Here is a 25,553-nt window from a genome sequence, read left to right on the forward strand (position 1 = left end):
TATTGAAATAAATGTCCTATAAATTAGATCCTATTATTTTACGCCAGTGAAATTGCCTACATTTTAATTGTGTGATTTGTGGACATGAAAATTTGAAGAATAAAATTTGCATAACATTATTAATAAAATGTACAAAATACGTTACATTATTCGAAACAGGACGTTTTGATATTTTTTGAAGATTTTTCTTACGCTTATGAAACTTTATTTCCTTGATAGTTTTAGAGAATTTTAATTTGCTTGCTTACAAAATTAATTGTACTAACTCATCCTTATCATAGTCGAATAATTTCATCGTATTTTGTACTAACATCTTAAAAAAAATCTTTTCGCGATATTTTTATATATTTATTTTTTTAGAAAAGAGACATGATCTGATTATATTTCTTTCAGGCTCTTTTTGTCTTCAAATAATAAGCAATCACACTAATGTATTTAAGAGAAAATTGATTTATCTTGCTTTGCTGTTTTGAAGTCAGTGCGTCGCTGATTGTTTGGGGAAAAACGTACGGGGAAACATTTAATCCAATCATCCTCCCAATACGATCGCCAATGCCAATCAAAGAAAGGCTCTTAGTTAAGGGCGGATTATACGAATTTTCAGGGTCGTTAGAAACGAAGAGAAATCCTATTAGAAGGAAAAAGTCATTTTATTTCCTTTGCTAGAAACTGATGAAAATAATAATGAATTATTAGAATGAATTTATGTAAAAAAGGATGGATCCGAGTTGAATTTTTGCAACATGATAATGTTTTCCGTTTGATTTGTTTAATTTGATCAAATTTGGGCAATGTAAATCTTACATCAATTAATCGGAAGAGTGCCAACCTATTATGCAACGTTATTATGTTGCATAATAATAAGAGTGCAACATTATTATGTTATAAACACACATTACTTTGAGCAAAGGTTAATTCAGCAGTTATATAAAGGGAAAGTATAGTTACATGTTTTGTGTTTTAAATTATTTGAAAAAAAATATTAAAATTAAAGATCGAATTGTTATAAATAGTTTTTATAAAATAATGCGCTTTGAAGTTACTGACAGAAATACTTTAAAATTTCAATTAATTTTTAATCAATTAAAATTATAATAAATGTATTAAACACTTTTGCACCATTTCAATTTTTATTTCATTAATTCGTTAATCATGTGCATTTCTTCCAGTTCATTTCAATCGAAAGCGGATATGTATGTTCATTCTAAAATTTCAAAAGCTTAATGAATTTAGTTGAAGATCCGAATTGATAGGAAAAATCACTTCACTGTTTCCTCGTGTCAAACATGATTAAAATAGGTGAGTCTTTGAGACATTTAATGCATCCATTGCATGCTCCACAATTAATATCGGTGGGCAAGTCGTTTATTTAGTGTATAGCTTGACTCAGAGGTATATTTCATTTCTGTCTTCTTCGACAGAAAGGAAAGGACAGAAGAGTTCCGATATTAGCCCGTATGATATGGTCACCTCCAAGTATTCGGCGCAATTAAGAGACCATTCATTTGAGCAGACAAGTCGAAGTAAGTCCAGTTGTTACTATAATTCAAGCCATGAAAGACATTAATGATCAGTTAAGTATTACATAGTAACCAAGAATCAGTATAGCGGTTTTTTTTTTATATATAATTTAGTTCTTGTTCATGTTTTCATAGCGTAACATGAATGTTTCATATGTGTATTGAGAAAAAGATAGTGTACATTCTCTTTTAAGAAGAGGTTAAATTGAAGCACATGATTGAATTAAATGTCATTGGAAGGATTCAGTTGTTAGATTTGCGATAAATGAGAAATGAAAAAATGATGATTGGATAATAATATCAATGAAAATAATATTGGACAACAATAATATTGATAATAATATCAAAAATGATAATAATATCAATGACAGATATTATTTATATTTTAGATATTAAGCACTAAATCAAAAACTAATAAATAATAAATAATATTATAGTAGACGGCTATTTTTGATTGAAAAATCTTTCATTTTAAAAGTTTTATTTAATTTCTAGATATTAGGCAAGAAATTAAAAAAAAATCTATTACACACTACTTTTGATTGCAAAATATATTTTAAATTGAACTTTCTGCTTATTTCCTAGATATTTGTCATTAAATCAAAAACAAATGTATTACACTCACGGATTGTTTTTGATTGCAAATTTTCTTTTACTTCGAACTTTTTACTTATTTTCTAAATATTAGGCACCGAATTAAAAATAAATCAATTGCACTAGCGAGCTATTTTTTATTGAAAATTTTCTTTTAATTTAGATGCAAAGTTATAAACTTTTGAGAAACTAAAACACAATGTTTAGGTTTGACGGATATTTTAGCAATCGAAATTTTAAAATAATACTTGAAGAAATATTTCATCTAAGCTTTTGGAAACTTATATTTTACTCTAAATGAATGAGAAAATAACATACTAAGTTCTTTTTGCAGAAATTGTTTCTTATTTTTTCGGTTTATGGATTGGTTGAAAAATGAAATAGAAGAAGTGTCTTTCTAATCATGTGTGTATCTAAGATGACGTAGTAAGAATGACAATATAAAGAAAGTGATTGCGAGTATTTTATGAATTATATAGAAATAATATATTAAGCTAAAATTTTAAGCCATTGCATATTGGATTGAAGTGCTTTATCTTCTCAGACAACGATGAAACAACCTTTATGAATTGGTCTCCTTTTACTATATAAGCTCTTAATGCTAAACTGTATTGACATTTCTTTAATCCATATTTCACATCCTTCAAGTTTATAAGCATGGTAAACATTTATTGAATCGATAACTGAATCACAACTTCCCACAGGAATTATATTCCTTTTCAATTCATGAAAATTATATATTTAATAATTATTCTTATAAAAGTATGAACTGTACATTATTATATAGTTAGCAAAGATCTAGAAAGTACTTTCGGTGTATTTGCACGTATGGCTCTACATTTCTTAGTTTCCCCCACAACAAATTGAAAGGAGGTTTGATGCCATAAAACAATTGAATGTTTAATTTTTGCCATCTGAAATAAAAACATTTACTGATACCAGAAACATATAATATGCTTAGGCTTAAAAAACTCAAGTTCTTGAATTAATTAAAAAAAAATATGAGTTGTAGAATTATGATAAATTTCATTTTAACAAATAAAGACTGGAGTTTTTTGGGTTTTTTTCATTTTTATCTAAATATGTTTTTATGAAATTTACGTGTGGCTCTTAGTATTTTTTTTTTCATCCAGGTTTATGAAATTTCATAATATAATATTTATTTGTGCTTTGTATCTATTAAACTTATTTTTGTTTATTTCTGAGTTGTAGTACATTTCTATTATGGAATATATTGTTTGTACCTTTCAGATTTTCAAGTTGTAGGATATTCTATATATTTTAGAAAAAATTATTTTAATGATATTAAAATGCAGAAAAGTTTACTTTATTTAAATTTCCCCCACCAAGCTATGCCAGTATTAATCAGATTTTTTTTTTATTCTGAATGTGTGGGTTTGTAATGATGGAGATAATCGACATAGATGTCATTCCTGATTTTATGTTCTGTCTGTGAAGTGTGTGAAAGAGCCCCCCCCCCCTGGTAAAAAGGGGTTGTGCAAGTGAGTGTCGTCTTCATATGAGCTTGAAGTTAAACTTCTGCCCTCAGGTGCTCTGGGGGTCTTTATCCTCAGAAGCTGTAGCACCCTTCTTTTTTGCTGTAATTCGAAAACAACATCATCACCATCAGATAATGCTTAAAGTGAGTTAAACCTTTTTTTAAATTGTGTGTGCCTATCGTTATCGATTTGGACATTATCAAATGTGTCATAATAACAATGAGAATCCTTATTTTATTTGTCATTTCTTAAATAATTTGAAATGAATTTGGTTTAAGTTTTGCAAAACGGAGAAATCTCTAGTCCAATAAAGTAATTTATTCTTAATGAATGAGTTTTGTGAAAAAAAGAAAGAGTTTCTTTTAAAATTTCGAAAATGATAAATTGTTTACATATGAAGAAAATTTCGGTATGGTGTGGAATATGCAATCTCATTGAATTATATGAAGTTAATATTTTTAAAAAATGGATCATTATATTTCTTTTTTCTGTCACCCAAAAATTATGTAACCGTAATTTTAATTGAATTCTGTTTGGAATAAAATTTGGTGGCCATGTTCATTGGTTTAGTTTACTATTTAGAAGCTGTGCTGTTTTTTATATTTATTTTGGTTTACACATCAGGGTTTTTTTAATAGCAAAAAATATCTAGTAACGGAACTAATTGCTTCCCATCGACTTACCATTCAGCAGCAACAACAAAATTCTTTTCTAGTTTACATTAAACGCATTCTTTTACTTCCAGAAGCCTTGAGGCAACTTAACTCTTGTTTATGAAAAAAATCTAATATGTGTTAGCACCCAGCAGAATACCAGACCACAACACATTAAATACTGCAAAGGAGGAAAAAAATAAAGGAACATTATTTTGCTCCTAGATATTAAAAGGAAGAAAAAACTAACTCATGAGGAAAAAGGCGAGGTTTTTATGATTTAATTATAATACTCACTAACAAATAACTTTTTTATATCCCATGTTTCGTAATTTTTTCAAGAGAAGCAGCGCAGATCTATAATTGCATTTAATGGTCTGAAGAATGAGATCAGAATACAGATATAAAGACAGTCACTTTTAATTCCATTCTACTTTTTCCCAACACTTCTACTCCATTTTTCTTGATTAAAAACAAGTTCGAGCGCAATTTTTTCCTCATTTATTTTCTTTTTTAAGTTGAAAAAAATGGAAAAGTGAAAAATTACTTTTTCAAATGGTCTGAATTATATCCAGATAAAAGAAAAACTATTTTTAACTGTATTAAATAGCTTTAATTTTTTAATTGATGAATATTTTACTAAATTATTTATTATTTGTATATTTTTTTCTGATTGTAAAGCTTGAATCTTAATAGATGCAGCAAATTCATGAGCTCCAAATGATTTTCATTAATTTTTTTTATAACAAATTAGGCATTTCCAACTTTAAAGTCATTTTTCTGCGAGTATCTTAACAGAAAGTTTAACTTATTTATGCGTTTTTATTTCTATTTTTTTTTTTTCTTTTTTGTATAATGTACAAACTTGCTTTTGATTTGACGATGCTGTAACATATAATATGGAGATTCTTTAATTTTTAAATTTGTTTGTTTTCACATTTTATTTTAGGTAATCAATATTCTAAACCATTAAATATTTTTGCACAGATTTTAAGAGTCATTATTTTCTGAAATGACCTTTCATCTCATTAAATTAATTTTTATTTGTCATGCTTAAACATTATGATGGGTCGTATCATCGCAGTTTTATACCTTTTGGGCAAAACTAAGTCATTAATAAAGTTATACAAGCACAGAAAAATGAAATAGAATCATAAATATCTCAAATGGTGAATGAATTTTACTGGAATCAATATCAGAACAGATTCGGAGTCAAAAGGAAAACAATGAAAAAATAACTGTTAAATTACGGTTTTGAACTTGATTTGTCTATTTTTAAACTAATTTTCAGAAATATTCCATAATGATCGTGTATATAAACGCAATAATTTAAAGAATAAAAAAGATTAAGTAATATAAAGTATAAGATTAAGTATATATAAGTAAGATTAAGTATAAGATTAAATAATATAATAATAATAATAAAGTCAGAGAAACATTTTTGCAGAAATAAAAGCAGTATCACTAAAGATCTAATATTTTGTATTTCAGAGTTGTTTAAGAATTATCATAAGGGGAAATGTTTTTCTTTGTGGGCCTACTCTCCATTATCCAAATTTTCTACTTATAGGTTCAAATTTATATTCCTTAAATGATTTTTTGCATCATGTTGTCACAATATCAGCTTGTTATGAACGATGAGACGACATGAAGTTAGCCTTAAACATCATGTTATAGAACATGGAATTTGATATTTTTAAATATCATCCTTAACTGTGTGTACTAATTCGTCTAAAAATTAACTGTTTGAATCTGAAAGTGCAGCAATTTTGATTAAAACATTTTTTATACGCTCTTAATCAATTTCTATAATTTAAAGCAGATATTTAACTAAAAAATTATCTTTCGACTCAATCATTTATATGTTAACCGTTTGATGTAAAGATGTATTTAAAAATAACATATACAATCTTTTTTATATGTAGTGTTTAATTTTTAAAATGCTGCAAATATCTCTGAACAACATCATAACAAATACCTTATCGAAGAATGTTTCTAATAAAATAGATACCACACACGATACAACAGTGAAAATACTGTTCTTTTCTTCTTTCGAATTCGGTTTTTTCGGATTTAAACTAAATATTTTTTTCTGAGAAGATAATAAGAATGTTTTATTCCTAAAAAACGAAATATAGCATTCAGGTGAATTAGAATTATTGCATCATGAACAAACGCGCACTTTACAGGCACTCAATATGAATGTGGAGTTTTAAATTGATCAGAATAACAAAATAAGGATCAAAATTTATTTATATTTTTATTAAAAAACTGTATCACCCACAATTCTAAAAAAAAAAGTATTTTTTTACTTCATATCCTGTTTAAAGACGGAGCCGCAGTGGCATAGTTGTAATGTCTCGCACTTCGGAACCAGAGTCCATCAAGTTCGAGACCCGATTCCAACGAAGAACCGTCGTATAAGTGGGTCCAGTGCACGCTAAATTTGTTGGAGCCAAGGATCCTCCTTTATCCTTCTGCGGTTCAAGATTATGAGCCCCGTCCCCAAATAGCCCTAGTTTTGCTTTAAAACGGGACGTTAATGTAATTAAACCTATTTAATGATATTTTTGGATCTTAATTGACATATTCCTTTTGGCGTGTATACAACGCCAATTCATATTTGGAATAAAGTATGAAATTCAAAGCAAGATTAAATTTTCTTTTTGGAAGAATAAGATTAATTTTTAGAAATATTTATTACATGGGTGAATTTTTCATTTAATTTCTGTTTTAAGTCATAGTGCCGTTATATGTTTCCGTTCACATAATAAAGGGAAAGATCAGTCCAGTTGGAAATGAAATGAATTGATTTCGGATCTCCACACAAACAGCTCAAAAGTACGCAGCATTACCAATGAAAAGAAAGATGCGAGAGTCAAGAAGCGTCGATGAAATCTCAAATCATGCTTGATTGAATTCAGTGAGCTTTTCGATCTGATTGAAATAGAGATTAAATTTCGAGGAACTGCAAAAAAAGGGGAATACAGTTGTTAAATATTTACTACTTTAAATTATGGCTTCGAAACTTGATAAATTTTTTCTGGTAAAAGGAAGAGACAACATCCATGCATAAAGAGTTCATTTCTAAACAAAACATTTTATAATTCAAGTTTTGGGCTTTTAGCTATGTATTTAATATATTAATAACTGCGGTCTATAATATAAGTGATAGAAGTTTAAAAAACATTCTTTTGTTTATATAAAAAACGCTTGTATGATCGGACTTCGATCAACTAGCAATCAAGGTAGCTGTTCACCAACCATGCCATCGTAACTGTGAATACCCATAAAAAATCGTTAATATAGTTTATGGGAAAAGTCTGAAAGTTTATAGGAATTAGATTTAATATTTTAATAACTGACTATTCATTAGAAATATTTTGTTCTTCTATTCTCTCCCTCTTCGACTATTCATTAGTCTCAAGGCACACGATTGATATGTCAAATCTCCACCTGAAATTAATTTTCTTACCTGCACCATCCTTTAGTAAACAATGTTATCAAAAAAAGTAAAAAAGACAAAAGATTGTGTAATAATTCATTGCTGTATTTAATATTTAGCAAGTATTTTCATCAAGTATAAAATTCCCCTTCTGACGCTTAAAACAAGATCATTTATAAAATTAATAATATAAGGAAAAAACGCAGTAAATAATACTTTAGAATTAATTGTGATTAAACTAAGTGAAATATATATTTATATGAGAAAGAAAGAGCGATGCAAGCGTGTTCTTGTAAAATAATGTTTGAAGAAACAGACATAAATATCTTGAAAATTTTTTTTATTTTTCATAATTTTAGGGAAATAATCCTGTTTTATCTATTGTGACAATTTTTTTGTTAAAGCGATTGCAATTAAGGTGGAAATTGCACTATACAGAATTGGAAGACAGAAATCTGGAAAGAGATAGTGACCATGAAAGTATTTTTAACTTATATAGTTTTAGAAAAGAATTTATCAACACGACGTTTTGATTCCCAACAGTTTAAAAGTTAAATTTACGCGCGGGGTTCAGGAGATTAAGAATTTTTTTTAGAATGTAGATTAATTATAAGTTATTACATGCATGTGTATGCATGTATATATATATATATATATATATATATATATATATATATATATATATATATATATATATGCATGCATGTATATATATATGCATATATATATACACACTGTTTCAATTATAAGATATATATGTAGAAAAACTAGGTTAAAAAATTTGCATCTCCGAATTTTAGCTTATTGAACGATCCAAAGAATGCACTCTAAACTTCTTTCTATATATAATTTTGATGTGTAGTACATTGAATATTAACTTTAAAAATGGTAAGAAATAAATGAAATTTGATTTGTAGTCATTACATTCACAATATGTTTTTTTTTCTCCTTTAATGAATCACCCAGATAGATATATAACTGAAGTTAGGGGGGAAAACGTATTCTACATATAATCATTACATCAAAGTTGAAGAATTGTGACAAATGTTGCAGCAAATTCACCGATTTGCAAATTATCCATCTTGCTATGTGTACTTGCATGTACAATGACTCAACATTTCAACAATCTCACATGAACATTTGCCATTTTGTCTTTACTCTAATATTATAGATTTGTACCAAATCTTTGATCAGATCAGTGAGACTTCCAGATACTGTTGGACCGCAGAGGCCTGGTGGTAAACTCTCGGAACCGGAAGGTTCCAGGTTTGAGACTCGATTCTAGCGAAGAACCGTCGTGTGAGCGGGTCTGGTGTACATTAAATCCGTTGGGACCAAACGTCCTCCCGCTGTTGTGGTGTGGAAGAGGGAAAGTGAGGTGCTAGCTCTGGTGTCGCCCTCGTCATCTGACCGCGATTCAAAATTACGAGGTCTGTCCCAAAATAGCGATAGTGTTGCTTTAAAACGCGACGTTAATATGACCAAATCAAACCTAACCAATCTAGATACTGTTCTAAACTGCATACACCATTCCTTTCACTGCATGATTGATTTAAATACAAAAAGACGGATCATTGTAGAAATTATACAAGAAACTCAAAACTAATGACTCGTATATTTATTCTTCTTCAAAAATTAAATTTCCATTTAGGAATTATTTTCTGGGGCTGTCCCAGATAGACAAGGTGATATATGCGGAATATAATAATGATAGATAGCAATTAATCTGGCAAGCGAATAAATAATCAATCACTAATCTGGAAAAAATATTTGGAAGCATAAAAAAAAACGAATTTATTTAATACTTGTTTTTATTCCTCATTTTAAAACAGGCTGTGAGTTAAAAGATATAACTTTCTAAATGAAGGTGCTACATTATATCATGAGATATTAAAAATAAAAACATCGTATTTTTTATAAACTTGACAAAAATTTTCAATGCACCAATAAAATTCTTTCAATTTTGGCGGTTTTTGAACCTGGGATCCTCTGTTTTGAACCTGTCAATTCTCATTACCAGCTATCTAACTTGATTTGGATTGTGTTTCGCAACGTCATCAGGGTCCAACGAGAAGTATATATTGTGAAGATCAATAAGAAATTACGGCTTCTTACTCTCTAATAACAGCATTACATGTTACTATAATTTAATTGAAATTTCGGCAAATAAACCATTGTTTTACTTATTATTATCTAGTAGTTATTGATAATTAAATTATTATTAGACATATAACACCACCAGCTACAGAACATTTACACATACAGACTGGAAAATGTTTTCATATTAGGATTTACTTGCCCTTCTGTGAAAGTATTTTGAAGTTCGTTTGCATCTAATTTGGATGCATTTTCATTTATATTGAAAGAGAACGATCTTTCAGTTTAGAGAACTATGATATTTTGCAACGGGAAAATTTATTACATGTCAATAGTTTTCCGATACTAGACGATATTTCAGTTTTCAAAGATAATTTCCTGCTGTTTGTTTGATGACTTAATTAATTTCGTTTTCTATTATTTTCTTAGAAATTTATTGACAAAATAACCTTGTATTTAAAAGTTTCAATCTCAAAAAAAAAAAAAAAAAAGTTTTTTAAAAGTGAGTAAATTGTTTTTCTGTCAAATTCTTGAAATTGGCAGAGGTAACACAAAAATGCGAAAATAGATTTTCTTAAACGAAAAAGCAATTTCATTCTCGATAAAACTACTATTTTTTTTAATCTCAAAAAGGTGCAATAATCTCTTAATAAGAAATTAACAATGATAATTTAAAAAAAGACAATGTAAAAGTAATGAATGCAATTCATATCCTTATCACTGTTCTCATTTGTCATGTCCACGGTCAGATTTTACCATGCATTATGGAATTCTGAGTCATTATTTAAAGTTTAAGAGTGAGTATTTTTGATATTTGAAAAATCAAAATATAAAAAATGATTCAATGGCATTTGATTCTTTCTTAGACCATAGAAACAATAAATTATCATCACATTCATTATTATTTACATATCCAATCTAAGATATTTTATCTATTCTCATCATAGTTGAGGCCTCTTGATGACTTATGAACCACAGTAACAACAAAACATTCATAACTGTAAACTGTAATTCAAAGGCAATGTTGGAAACAAAAGATATTGTAGCATAACTCTATACCACACATAATTTCAAAATAATTGTGATGGGCTGGCATCTGCCAGATGTCTATTTTGACTAAGTGAATTTTAAAAAATACTGAATAAACAAAGATGTAACATATAAAACATTTAATCACAAAACACACACATCAACTTTACATCAAGAATTTCATAGTATATTTCTTGTCTATAAAAAAGGGAAATCAAAACAGCTGACCTCAGTTCTGGTTGGCTCTGATTGGCTGGCTATGGGATGCAATTTGCAACAGATACTTTGACGATCACATGACAACACGTCATAACCGTGCTGCATTCGTCATTAAACACTACAAACACATTTGAATTGGCCAAAGTGAAAGAGAGACTGAAACCTGAGATGCTGGCTAAAACTACCTAATATACGCTCTATCTGAAGCTATGTTGAATATTATGTGATATTGATATTTGTTCGTAATCCAAAGAAAAGAGTTCAACATTTTCATTAATGGGTGCCTGTTTAATGGACTACCAAACTGTGTTGCTACTGACTGCATAACGTTCAAAATTTTCCTCGGAAAGACAAGAAAGGTAGGCCTTTATTGGTATTCACATAGTATAATTAACATACAAATGTTTTGCAAAATAAAAATTTAAACAAATAAAATTAATTATTATTCGTAGTAGTACTTTGAGACATTCGTATACCAACGTCTATATCTGAAAAGAAAACTAGCTTACGTTCTCTTAATATTTTTCCATATAATATACTTTTCCCGATTTCTTATCTCAAATCATGACAAGTGTCTTGATAAGTTAATTAAAGAAAATGTTTAATAAATCAAATTTATTTTATTTATTAGACTAAATGAATTTCTGATTCAAATCAATTTCATTCTCGAGAATATATTTATTTTTTCCTTTACTGGAAAACAGGTGATCGTGAAAGAATAAATAAACCTCTTTTACTTTCTGTTAAATCAAACATATTTCATTTTGTAAATATGTTGTTGAATTGATTCAACTAATAATTTATCCGCCACTATGGTTGTTTATGGATTATATGTTATTTTTATTTTAGTCATAGCAAATACGAATGTTTAATTTTAGCTTCAAAAGTGTAATAATTCAGTCCGTATATGATTCAGAATAACAGCAATTAAATAATTAAGTTATTTATTTCTAAAATAAGTCTTTACTTTACAGTACATTAGGATAAATATGTCATTTGACTCGTAATGAAACTATTGTTTTATAAAATATTTTAAGCAGTAACTTAATTTATTATGAATCGAATTTTCTTTAAGTACTCCTGAAGAAATCGTATATTGCACGCTTTGTCTTTATGGAAAACCTTTGATTAGAAATCCTTTATTTTCAATTTTATTATCTGAAATTACAGATCATTGCCTTCGTCTGTTTTAGAATGGCTTTTCTTCATTATGGGGTTCTATAGATTTAGAATGTTTTGTAACAGATTTGAGTTTAGTATGAATAAGATTTAACTATTATTACCAATCCTTATTACTAATTAATTATCTGAAAAAAAAGACCTTCGTTCTTTGTATTGACAAACATTTTCAATGATAAAATATTTCATTTTCTGTATAAATACTTTTTGAACTCCTAAAACCATAGAAATTATCTTCGTTAAATATCTTACACCATATTTTCCTTAAAATGGGCGGAGCAAAAAAAAATGATTGTATTTTTAGAAGATTTTTCTATAATTTCATTTTTTCAGAAAATGATTTAATTTGTTCATGTTGTTTTTAGCTCATGCAGATGTAACAGTTTATTTATTTAAATAATTTATAAAAATTATAAATAATTCAGTTATTTGTGATAAAAATTATAATTACAATTTTACTCTTTCATTAATTTACAATATTTCCAAAAAATTTGCAATATCTAAAGTAAAGAATTTCCAGTATATAATATATTATCTAAGTCATCACTCCTGTAAAGTAGCTAAATTCATAAAAAATGTTAAAACATCATTCATAGTATGTTTTATATCAGTATGTTCCTTTTTTTAAAAAAAATCTTAAAATTAATTTTTTACATATTTAAACATTACTTTGCATGCCTGTCACAGAACTGGAAATGCTTTGTCTTGAATGAAGTCTAGGAAATATATAAGGTAGCAGACAAAACAAGACTATAAACTTTAAAAAAAAATTCTCATCCATGCTGTGTAGATGGTAAATTTGTGTTTAGTTTCTTCCCCACTAGGGTAAACATTTTATTTTGAAAATGAAGCATATGATATTCATGAATTCCAATAAAGTTTAAAGCACACAACTTTTGAACGAAACAAAATCTAAAATATGTCACGAAACAAAGGTGGAAAAAAAAGATTTTGTATTTTCCCATTATATAAACCGTAAAAATTGAGAAAGAGAGTGAATGCCTCAAAGGCTTCCACAAAAGCTGTCAGGGAATCTTTCTAGCGTTAAACTGATTTTTTTCAAGACTTTCGCCTTTACAACGATCGACTTTTTCTAAAGACATCCATTGCACACTTGGTCAGTATGTTGATTAATTACCCCCTCAAGGTAAAAAAAAAAATCCTGATTAAAAAACATTCTTAAATCGTTTTGCCTTTTGAGTCAGTTATTTCATAGAAAAATTATAAATTGATTTTCTGCACTTAATTAAAGTGATTTAAAAACAATAAAATTTGTTTATGGAAAATGCTAACCTCGTCAGTTTACTATACCTTTCGCAGGTTTTTACTATTTATTTTTCACGTATAAAAATACGTGAAAAATAAATAGTAAAAACCTGCGAAAATGTGAAGAAAAATTCTGTTCAAATTTAATGTTCATATTTCAAAGAGTTTTCTGTACAAATGACGTTCGACAATGGTAAGATTAAATAAGAAGTTAGCTAGATAAAGAGTTCAGCAAATAAAATAGCTTTTTTCGGAAATCCAACTTAACAAAATACTCCAACAAATGCAAGAAAAAAATGTTGTACTTTTTCATCTACTACATCTACTTCTCTTGTCTACATAACCAAGAAGTGTGGTTTCTCCGAAACGGTCTCTCTAATAATTATACCTGTGAATTTAGCGAACAACAATAACGAGTATATTACTGGGTGACCTTTAGCGATTAATATTTAGGATATAGTTGTTACTAAAGAATCAGAAAATCGTACATGAATTTTGTGTGTCATTTTTTTTCTAATCCGTTAAAACTAAAATGTGATACAAAACTGGAATTGTATTCACAAGATTTCATTTTTATTCATTTAAATCATTGCGTTTTGAGTTATCGTATTTACATGCTTGGGGAAGAATACACTAACAGACGTTAATCTCTTTGTGGATTTGGTTTCAAATTTGATACGTATTATCTTTTTTGATTAAATCCTCCTAGCCTTTCACGTTTTTTTAATTATCGTGTTCACATATACTATGTACTCGTGTAGAGGTAGGAGCATACTTGTTTTCATTGGATTTTATTCTTCATTGATAATTCTTTGACTGAAATTTACGAAGCTGGTGTAGAAGTATACTAAATTTTATCCATGTAGCTTAAATCCTTTCTGAGTTATTTTCTCGCAGATAGACAAATATAATTCCAAAAATGCGTTTTTCAGAATTCAGGGAGGTTTGTAATGTAAACATTTTCATCAAAATATCAAAATCAATTTTTTTGACGATTACATACTTGCTCTTCGATGGCTTCATACATATACGAAAAAAGTAAATTGTTTTGCGAGATATAGTTTTCGAAAAAAAATCATTTATCTGGAAGGCGGTAATTTCAACCATTACACTATTCTCTGCATGTATATTTATTTCATATAATTAGAAAATGAATAAAATTTAGTAAAATCTACCCACTTAATAAAAGATTCATAAATTTCATTGGAATGGTCTAAAACCATTATAGGTGTTATAAAATGTTATTTAATGGATGACTAGTCAAGAAAATCGTTTCCTGGTTTTTCTTCCGTAGAACCTTCTACTTGTTTGCAAACAGGATAACTGGGCATGTGCTCACGAACAGTGCAGAAATAGTTAGAAATGTTCTCTATATTCGACAACTGGGTTTCGATTTATGACAATTTATAAAATATTATTTCAAATGGAATTCGCTAAAATTCACATCTTTTGATAGGATTTCATGTGTTAGTTTGCTTGAGCCAGTAGGTAGGTAGTTTCATGTATTTTTGTTTGTTTCTGAGTGGCGTGATATTGACGCCGGTTGCAGACAACAAGATGTGTTGGACAGGTTCGAGATTTTTATACGTTCGAGAAGGACTTTACCCCAAATTAATTAATCCAACGTTTTTTTGGTTTTAGCATATGATATTCATTTATAAGGTAGCTCAAAATTAGACAGTAAGTTACAGAAAAATTATACTCTGAACGGCGGAGAAAATATCAGAATTTTTTCTATTTTCTAATGTATTTGAGAAAATATCATTAATTTAAAAAATGCAACTAAATTGAATTTATTCCATCCAATTTTCTATAAGGCTTTAAAATATCTCTGTATATACATTTAAAAATAAATCCTAATCCACTTAGTTCAATGAGTTTTCACTGCTGATACGCGTAAGTGCATTCAGTCAGCCATATTCATGCAAATTGGAACGTTATTTTACATTGGGACATGTATTCAGAAATTTCTATGGCTATATTTTACAGACGAATGAATAATTAGATGCGCGTATTCCTTGATCAGTTTTTGAATCTGGAATTATTTCAAATATATGATTGTGTAAGAAATGATTGACTTTCTATCCATTTTGAATGACTGCATAACACTCTAAATTCAACAAATCATTACTGAAATTTCGAATTCTGTTTCAGAATATTTTATCTAAAGAATGAATACTTTGAAACAATTGAAAAGTTATGATTGATACCACATGTATTAACGATACCGGAATAATATTTTTAATGGGAAAATTGTAGTTTTATTAATTATTTTGACAAACTTTCTAGGCAATTGTATGTATTACTTTTATTATAAAGCGAAAGCTAGCAAAGACCTAGATTGATTTAAGTGACCTGAGATGTTTATATATAAGTTTTGAGTTATTAATATGGCCTTAAGTATGAGATCGATTATACTGGTTGCATAGGATATTCAAGGGTTCTTTATAACATTTCGCTGAAAATAACCAATAAGAGAACAAATTATAGTTGTTAGTCTCAAATTATTCAGATGAAATTGTTTCTACGAGCAAACGCATACCGAATGTGTTGGGCTAAAAAAATATGGACATGATACATAATGTTGAGTTGCATTAGAAGGTAAAAATATAATTAATGATCCGAAATCAGTATGCATAATATACAGTCAACTTCGGAAGCCATTTTTAAAGCATTAGTTTCAAAATAATTTGGTCTTTTGAACATTACTAAAATTCTGAACCACCTCATGACGTCTTTTGAAAACTGTCTTTCTATTTACTTGATGCAACCAATGTATAACGTTACATTCCATTTTTGTACTAGGTAAATTTAATTTTTGACTTTAATACGTAAACCTGTCACGAAATTTACTAGAATATCATGTACATTCAATATCCGAATTATTGTTTTTAAAAGAATCGAATGCAAGTCAGCTAAAGTTAGATGAATATTTTATCTCAATATAAGATCGCTTTTGCTCACATAGAAACTTAGTTAAAACACACACACACGCACACACACACACACACACACACGCACACGCACACACGCACACGCACACGCACACGCACACGCACACGCACACGCACACGCACACACACACACACACACACACGCACACACAAAAGCTTACAAACAAACAAGTGTTTGTGCTATTATTTTTTAAGAAGTTTCTTATAGGTAAAAATATATTTTTTCTATTTTGTCTGTTAACGCTTTCTGAATTTAAATAATCTTCTTATTTTTAAATCTGAAGTCAAAATGTCCACAAGTTTACTAATTTAATTCGTTGTCCTAAAATTTTGACTGAACGGCATGTAAATAAAAATTAAGTAAGCTTCAAAATAGAAACATTAAAAATTGTCTACATTTATATGACGCAAGTTCACGTAAAAATAAGATATACTATAAATTTTCTTCATCCAAATAGTACACAGGCCTTTCTTTCGGAAAATAGAAAAATGCAACCATTCTCCTGAATATTTAAACTAAAGTAACAAGTTCTTCTATCCATTCTCTAAAAATCTATAGTTTTAAAGTTTTGTTTTACTTGCAGGTAGAGAAAAAAAGAAACTTGAAAAGCCACTCATCTTAAAATGTAATCGAAACTTTTAAGAAAAATATCATCGATATCTTTTCCTCTTGGTGTAAGTGGTAAATATTTCCTCAAAAGAAAGACAAAAGTAGCCTTATTGGGATAAGACCAACTAATGATTTATTTTTTTAGAAGCTCATTTTTTTGCTTGTTTTGAGAGTGGAGATTTTGTAGGAAACGTACTTTCGATTTCTCGAAGATTGTTTTATTCATCGTACATCTGGACCATCACTTCCGAGCCATTTCGAAATCCTGACATTTGTGGGGACTAGCCTCCTAATGCGTATTCCCTCTCCTCTTTCTTCAGGAACATACTCAAACACGTTTGGCATTTGCATACATTTGCATGAAAGATGCCCCGCTGTTACATGAGAAGATATCTGTGGATTTTTCAAAATCTTTCCCGTATTTATGCCCCATGTGTATGTATAATACTGATAAGGATAGATCAGCAATATTATTTTTAATGAGTATTGTAAGAGAAAAAGTGAAACCAAAAATTCTTTCAGAATTTTTTATGATTTCAGTCTTAAATTTTTAGAAGATAAATGCAATTAATTCTCTATTTAACCCCTTTATTTGCCGAATTATTTCACCATCATTTTTTAAAATTTATTTTTGAATTATTAGTTAAGTTTTGGTACAAAATAATACCGGGGAGAAGAAAAAAAACTCTTTAATTAATTAAAATAGTTCAATTAATTAAACTAATAATAAACGATTTTTAATGTTATTATTTAGTTAATATCTACTACTTTCTATTGGAAATACGTTCTTCGTATTTTTTCAAATTTTATTAGAAAAAAATAGTCACATTGTGAAAGATTTAAACAAAACTTTGGACTACTGTCGGAAAATAAATGGTTAACAAAATATTTGGAACAAAAGGAAATTCTTATAATTAGAAATCAGATTTCCCAAGACCACCCGTTCCACCGACAATATTTAAATAGAATTAACATATAGAATTGTCCTGTTACGCTAGAAGAAATATGAAAAAATATTCTTGCCTATCTGAAGTCCCAATTTCTGCTTTCTCGTCTAAGGACCGGACATTTTTTTTGTATGTATGCGAATAAAACTAAACATGAATAATAATTAGTTGTGGTCATAAACTTCACATTTTTATTTACCTGTTTATTTTGGATTGTAGCTGGGATCAATGAGTTGAGGTTTGTAATTTTCATCACTTGGCAGTTGAAATTTTTCTTTCTTTTCTTTTATTCAACATCTTTTATTTTACAGTCGGCAATACAATTTTTTCTTTTTTTTACATCACCCTTTGTTTAAACTCGATTTTGACTGCTGATTCTAATTTGAGTATATGTGAAAATGACGTGTAAAAGATTTTGCACTGCAAGAAACAAAGGCTAGGAAAACAGGAAATTGTGCAAGAGAAGGCGATACAAATCCAAGGGAATAAAAATTAGTTATGGTATAGCAAATTTTACATTTTATTTAAATTTATTTATGCTGGATTGTAGCAAAGGTTTTAATGAGTTGGGGTCTGATGATTGATTGCACTTTATTTCTTTTGAAGGCTATTGCTAATATTTTCTTTCGGCATTATTTTTATTCTGCATTTGGCATTGATTTTTTTTTCTATCATTGGATAACTATTTTTTTTTCAAACTTATTTCAGTAATTATTTTTGATTTGAATACTCGTGAGCATTATAGACATAGAAGATCCTACTTCAAGAAAACAAAACTTTTAATATAATATATACAGAGTTTTCTATGCAGTTCTTTTAAGCCCTTCAAATTAAAAACAGCGTCTCGTAAAGCTGGAACCTACAGTGAAGTGGCTATGTTGATTTTATGGAAACAAATTACAGTGCCCCATGCGGTGAAATAACGAAGTTACTAGAAATATCTCAAAAAATAAAAATGGCAAAAGTATAATTAAAAAAATCTATGCTATACTATGAAAAAATGTTTCATGGAGTTATCTGCAAAATTGGCGGAGATATTTGCAATTAAAATTATGAACTTTTGCGATTTGAAAAAGAGTTCGTCTAAAATTGGAAAATGCATTATCCAGTATAAACATATTGTTTTTCCTGGTTACATATGTACATATTGCCTGGTACCATGTACATATTACTTTGCTGGCTGTGAGAGATGCCGTCTTGAATTTTAAGGACTTAAAAGGAATAACCGATTCAGATGTATTTGCATCTGAATTTCAGATGTACTGACATTTGTTATTGTTTTAATTATGCGCCTGATATTTTTTACTACAACTTTGTTAATTAATCTGTGGCAATCATATCTGAGATATTGTTAACAGGATAACAGCCCGTCCAGATAGGCACATCTTCTATTATTAAATAAATTATTTGTATAATACTTATGCAAAACATTTAATGTACGTATGATTTAAATATACTTCGAAAAATACGCATTAGAATGGGAAGGATAAGCATTCGGTTTTAGTTCTTTTTCGACAACTACATTTACTACATTAATCAACTCCAAAATCTACTGATTCGAGATACAAAATGCGTCTGTATGTCAAAAGCCGGCGAATACAAAACCAGCCTAACACTTTCACGAAGAAATGTTTTTGAGCACTGTTTGGTATACCTTGCAATTTCTTAATTTTTTTTTTTCATGCAGATGAAGAAATGGAATAGGATATTGATAATGATAGCGGATAATATTTTTGTATTCATTTATAACAAAATCGGATAAAGAAAAGTTTTTGGCTTTTCGAAATTGTTATTATGTATGTTTATACCTAAGCCAACTCACAATCAGCCTTATCATCAATTGAAATTAAGTTACATGCATATTATATGGTATACATATTGAATGCATGCATATCATTATTTTGCGATTCGATAAAAAATTACGAATAATATAATCAAGAAACGTGCATTATATCCTGCAACTTATAGTAGGAATAGGTTGTGGCAATACGGCAAATTCTTGTTATCCAAGGGTATTTATTCAAAATCCGCTATTAGAGTGTTCGTACATTTGAAATGGGATGTTAATATAACTAAAGTAAGCGACTGTAAAATTAGCATTAAGAAAGGCAAGAAGATATAAGTATAGGGAGAAACACATTTGTTAAATGACGAATTCTTGACGTAATGATTCTATCATTCTTATGAGCATAACAAAAAGACGAATTTGAGACGATCCGTCCTCCTAAAATCAATTATCCCTTTCCATTGTGGAAATCCCCCTCAGTTTTTTTTCCGTTAAAAATATTTTTATGTTTAATGGAAAATCAATTTTCAAACGAATTTCCTTTTTAAAAAAAGTTAAAGATGAGATCTTCTAGAATAACATAATTGCTAGCATTGCAGTATAATCATATTACTGGAAATCTTCAAGAACTCATCCGTGGATTGAATAGTGAAAAGAAACTAAAAAGCTCGGTAACGGATTACGGAATTAACAATAGCGAAACGAGACAAAACCTACACAAAAAGCGCATTTACAATAAAATCAGTACATAAGCAGAAGATCAATACCAATCTACTCAACTGAATTGACTCAATACTAACTGCCTTCTGCTCTATCTCTAATTATTTTTTTATCGTTTCCGTGACAGGACAAATAATGTTTAGGAGCAGTGTTGGAAATCGATTCCTAATGGAGATATCGTGAAGATTCTCGAATATTCCGGGCAATTCATTTTCATCATTTGAGGTCACTAACCGAACATTCGTTAGAGATATCTGTAAAAACATCTTTCTTAAGAGAATGTGGCTTCACAGGAAAGCAGTATTACAAATTTTTACTAATCTGGATCACATGATAAATGAAAGATTATACTTATAATTATTTCGTAGGCAAAAATTCATTAGATTAACCAGTGTTGTAATGTCGCTAAAACGGTGCTACGGTTTTTTTTTTTTGTATTCTTATTTTTGTAATTGAAATAAATATTTTCAGAAGCAGCAACTCTTATACGATACATTTATAGTAATGTGATCTCTTGGTGTGTCAAGTACAAGATAACTGTTTTGACAATTATAAAGGAAAACATTCTATCATTAAATTAGAATGTTTGAATGATTATTCATTTCAGAATATAGGAAAAGGTATGATGGAAAATAATTTCAAAAAAATGAAAGAAAAACAAATGTTTTGCAAAAATAGCAAGATGTACCAACGAATTTGTTGCTTAATTATAAATGTTGATGGTAATTATTTCTATATAGTTAACTTCTGCGCCTTTTGTACATCATAATGAATACGCATCACCACTGTGATGGAATCATTATTCTACAAAATTCAATAATGCTTTTGTAAGAGGCTGTAGATCATTTTGCCCAATTCCTCATTTTCGCGATTTTTCATTGTTTTTCCATGTTCCTGTAATGCAAACTATCAATTTTCTTATCCTCTTGCCTGACTTTTCTCCCGCGTTATTTTAAATAAAAATATTTTAATTTTAATTTCCAAATATCTTTATACATCAAGATTTTTATTATTTTCAATGTAATTCTAATCAATGCATCAGAAACAATCAAGATTCTAGAGATATCTCCATTCCGGATGGGATTATATACTGCACATACAACTAGCCATATCCTTCAACAGCGAAAATTGTCATATCTACATACCGAAGCAACTTATTTTAAACAGTACACCAGAGCAAACGATACTGCAAAGAAATCTAATAAAACATATCTTTCCAGAAGTCATACTGTGCATATAATAATGCAGTTTTTTTTCAATTATAAAAAATGTCATGCATTTAGTAGCATGCAATGCATCAATATCATTAAAATACAAAAAAATAGCATTAAAATACAACTTTCCAAACTTTATACTGAAGGCATCTCAGCAACATAAAGGGAATTGTTTTCATTTGGATTCACTGATTCTTGCGCGAGTCGCCAAAGATAATGGGGATGCGAGAAATCCTCTAAAAAGCAATCCCTGATTTCCCTTGAGGACTTGTTTCAGCGGATCAAAGCCACATCCGTCAGGCGGACACACCTGGAAACGAAACCTGCACACTGCGCGTGCGCAGCTTCATGGAACACCGGGAGCAGAGGGATCCGAAGAAGCAGAGACGCGCCTGGCGCCAAACGTTGCGCTCCGCTGCTTTTCCTTCATGGGACTTTATGCCGGACCCTGTTGCTTCCCCATATTTGCCGGACTCTGCCTGATATCCTGCAAGATGCTGTCTCTCATATGTTGCGGCGTCGTACGTTTTATTTATCAAAAAAACTGACCAGTTTATACGTCACGAGATCCTCACCCCGGATGTTTTCTGTCTTTGAGTTTAGTTGTTAGTTTGGAAAGAGGAGGAGGTCCTTCAGTGTCGTTGTAGTCGATTAGTGTTGCGCCAACACCGGTTATAGCGCCTCCAACTATTAAAATTTCCTAAAACTGATAGTTTTGTGAAATAGCAACTATTAAACTGTTTTTTCTGTGTCCCAAGGCGTGCTTGAATGCAGTTGAGTCATTTGGGCCAAAGGAGTTGTTGAAGTTTGCTAGAAATTTTAAACTGATAAATAACTCAAAGTGCAGAAATTTTTAAAGAATGTTTAGTCTTTTTGGATAAAATACAATATAATAAAATATATAATAACATAATTATTTATCTGCTGCCTAAAAGTATTAAATGAGATTTCAGATGTAAAAAAGATATAACAATTAAATTCATTTAGCATTATGCAACTTTTACTGAAATATTAATACTTCTGTATATAATAAGAGTTCAGAAATATAAAAAGAAAAATATGATTGACATTCAAAAATGCAGACATGCTAATATTTTGAAGAAATGATGCGGAATTTACGTTCCTAAGTCTGTTTATAATGCAATCATGTTTCAATATATGGTGCTCCCCAGGATATTTATAACATAATTATCAAGAAAAAGTATATAGAAATTGATGCTTTACTTTGGATATTTTTATATTTTAGAACAATTTTTTCGCTCCCAATCTGCAATATAAAGGGAAGTGAACTGATAACATGCATTAAAATTCATAGAACTTAAGTTCACAGTGAATGAAAATAAAAAAAATAAAATTATATTGGAAACATCCTAATTTTTAATAGCGCAGGACTATATGTATGCTGCAATATCTTTTGAACTGTTCATTTCCAAGATAATATATATTCATAAAAAGTAATTGCATCCATTTTCCATATTAAGATTGTTTCTTTTCTGGCGAGAATCAATCTGACATCAAAATCTCCATTTTGACTAAATATATTAAGTTATAAATTAAAATTTTGAGAAAATGTTTGTATGCAGAGAATGCTCTCTCAATTATTGAAATCTGCGTGCTAAACTGTGCATAAATAAAATTGCTCAAATACAGGATGTTCGTTATGTATCAAAATAAAGGCATTTCTGTGATGCATTAATAGTTAATTTGGACGCAAGCAAAGACCACGATGAGACGCTACGGGAAGGAGATTCTTCTTTTTGTCTGCCAATTGTTCCTCACTCTTCCTCATGGTAAGTGGCTTTTAATTGCTTTCCCAAATAGCGCTTTCGTGAATTAGTGTTTGATACTTTTCAGAAGCTAAAAATTGTGAAAAATAATCCAGAAAATGATCCTGTGACTTTTTGAGCTTGGCAAAATTAAATGTTATTTAATTGTTTGTAAAATTTTCACTATGTCAAGTTCTGATTTTTAATATTTATCAAACAGATCTCATCAGATAAGCAAGAACGTTTGTTTTATAATGTATTAAAGATAAATGAGGCTAGTAATCTATTTTGTATCAAATTTTTTTGGCACACTAATCAAATTAATAAACAAAAGAGTGTACTTAGAAATTTATAAACTAATATGTTTATCAAATTATTTTTGAAAAATTACTTTTTTAATTATCTTTTTTTATACTTGGAAAAGTAATTCCATGCATAATTATTCACTTAATACCAGGGCTTCTTTAGTGCTCCAAAAATAAATATATATAATTGTTTTCAGTTGGATTTCCCCGAAAAATTAATCTACGTTTTTTTACCATTCTATAGGTATTTTTAATAATCAAATTTGAAAAATAATTAAATATAGCTGCAAAATGATGCATCGTCTTGAATGGAGCCTGCGAGTCACCATTCGAATGCAAAGAGTAAAGAGGTTTTGATAGTTGAATAATTATTCTTAACAAATTTATACTGCATTCTGCAGAAAATATTTTAGTCGCATAAAATGTTATTTATTATAACAGTTTACTTCTCGATAAATTTTCAAAATGATAAATGGTATATTATTAAAAAAAAGCAAAAAAAGTTTTTAAACAATTCCTTAAACTTTTAGTAATTTATTTTTTATTTAATATCAATAGTAATGTTTTATTAATTGTAGCTTCTTAACAGATTGTGATAAATATAAAAGTGAATATTTTTTATAACATTTTGACTTTATATACTAAAAATGAATATCTCAGATTCACTCAACAGTTCTTGGTGAACTTTCGATTTATTTAATTTGGAAGTTATTTAAAGTACAAATAGTTTTTCGGAAATCTTTATGCTTCTAACATTTTTTTTTTTTTTTAACTTTAGAGATATCAGAAATTGTATATAATCTTCCCTAATAACGCAAGATATTGTACGCTGTGTCCAAGAGGTTATTCAATGATATAAATATATATACTATTAAGAAGGTATTTTGAACAACATTGTTGTGTATTTTGAGCTATTAGGGAAGTAATTTAAATTCCTTTAAATATTTTTTAAATGTGTAAAAATGTTTAACATATTTTTTAAATGTGTAAAAATTTTTTTTACATTTTTTATGCATTAAAATATTTTATATCAACTATTGCTTGTTGATCACTTCTTAGAAAGATGCTGTTGGATTTTTTTTAAATATTTCTATTAGAATTCACAATTAGTTATTTGATTTAAAATTTAATTTATAGTAATTATATGCTTTTATTAAAAAAATCAAATTTATAACAAAGAATTACCAAGACCTCTTTAAGAACAAGTCGCTTTTGTTAATTAAAAAAATGAATAAAAGGCTTTCTTTTCTTTATTTTTAAAAGAAATTTCCTTTTTCTTGCAAAATTCTCAATACCCATAGATACATAGACGAAGTATATATAAATGCTAATCATAAACGAAAAAATCCTGAAAAATTTCCATTTTACTTAGAAACAAAATTGTTTGTGTTCTTGAGTTTTTTGAGATATTCAAATATAAATTAAAATACCCAATATAAATATTGGCTGCAATATCATGAGATGTTTATGGTTTTAAGTAAATGAAAATAATCTTGTAAAATATAAAACATATATTAATTTTCTTTCTTTTAGATATATTGTGGGTATAAATTTTGACGCAGGATTCTATATATATTTGAAACTTTAGATGGATATGTTTAAAGAGCTGCATTTAAAAGCGTCTGTTTATTATTAAAAAAAAGAAGGGTAAAAATTTAAATTTTAATCTGAGAATCTGAAGAAGAATTTGGTAGAGGACTTAACGTTATTACGGTTTGTATATAAGGGAAAATTTAAAATAGAAGAGATT

The 25,553-nt window shown here is 28.6% G+C and overlaps 1 protein-coding gene across 1 annotated transcript in view; it reads left to right on the top strand.

Annotated features, from left to right (window-relative positions):
- The first annotated feature begins 1,387 nt into the window (after window positions 1-1,387).
- The window catches only part of LOC129968557 (neuronal acetylcholine receptor subunit alpha-7-like), a 257,844-nt gene continuing 233,678 nt past the window's right edge, over window positions 1,388-25,553 (top strand). Inside the window, exon 1 of the mRNA XM_056082571.1 lies at window positions 1,388-1,523. Within this exon, the coding sequence (XP_055938546.1) occupies window positions 1,463-1,523 (61 nt within the window). The 5' untranslated portion in view covers window positions 1,388-1,462. The remainder of the gene's footprint in view (window positions 1,524-25,553) is intronic.

This window comes from Argiope bruennichi, chromosome 5, assembly GCF_947563725.1.
Source record: "Argiope bruennichi chromosome 5, qqArgBrue1.1, whole genome shotgun sequence".
NCBI classification, from domain to species: Eukaryota; Metazoa; Arthropoda; class Arachnida; order Araneae; family Araneidae; genus Argiope; species Argiope bruennichi.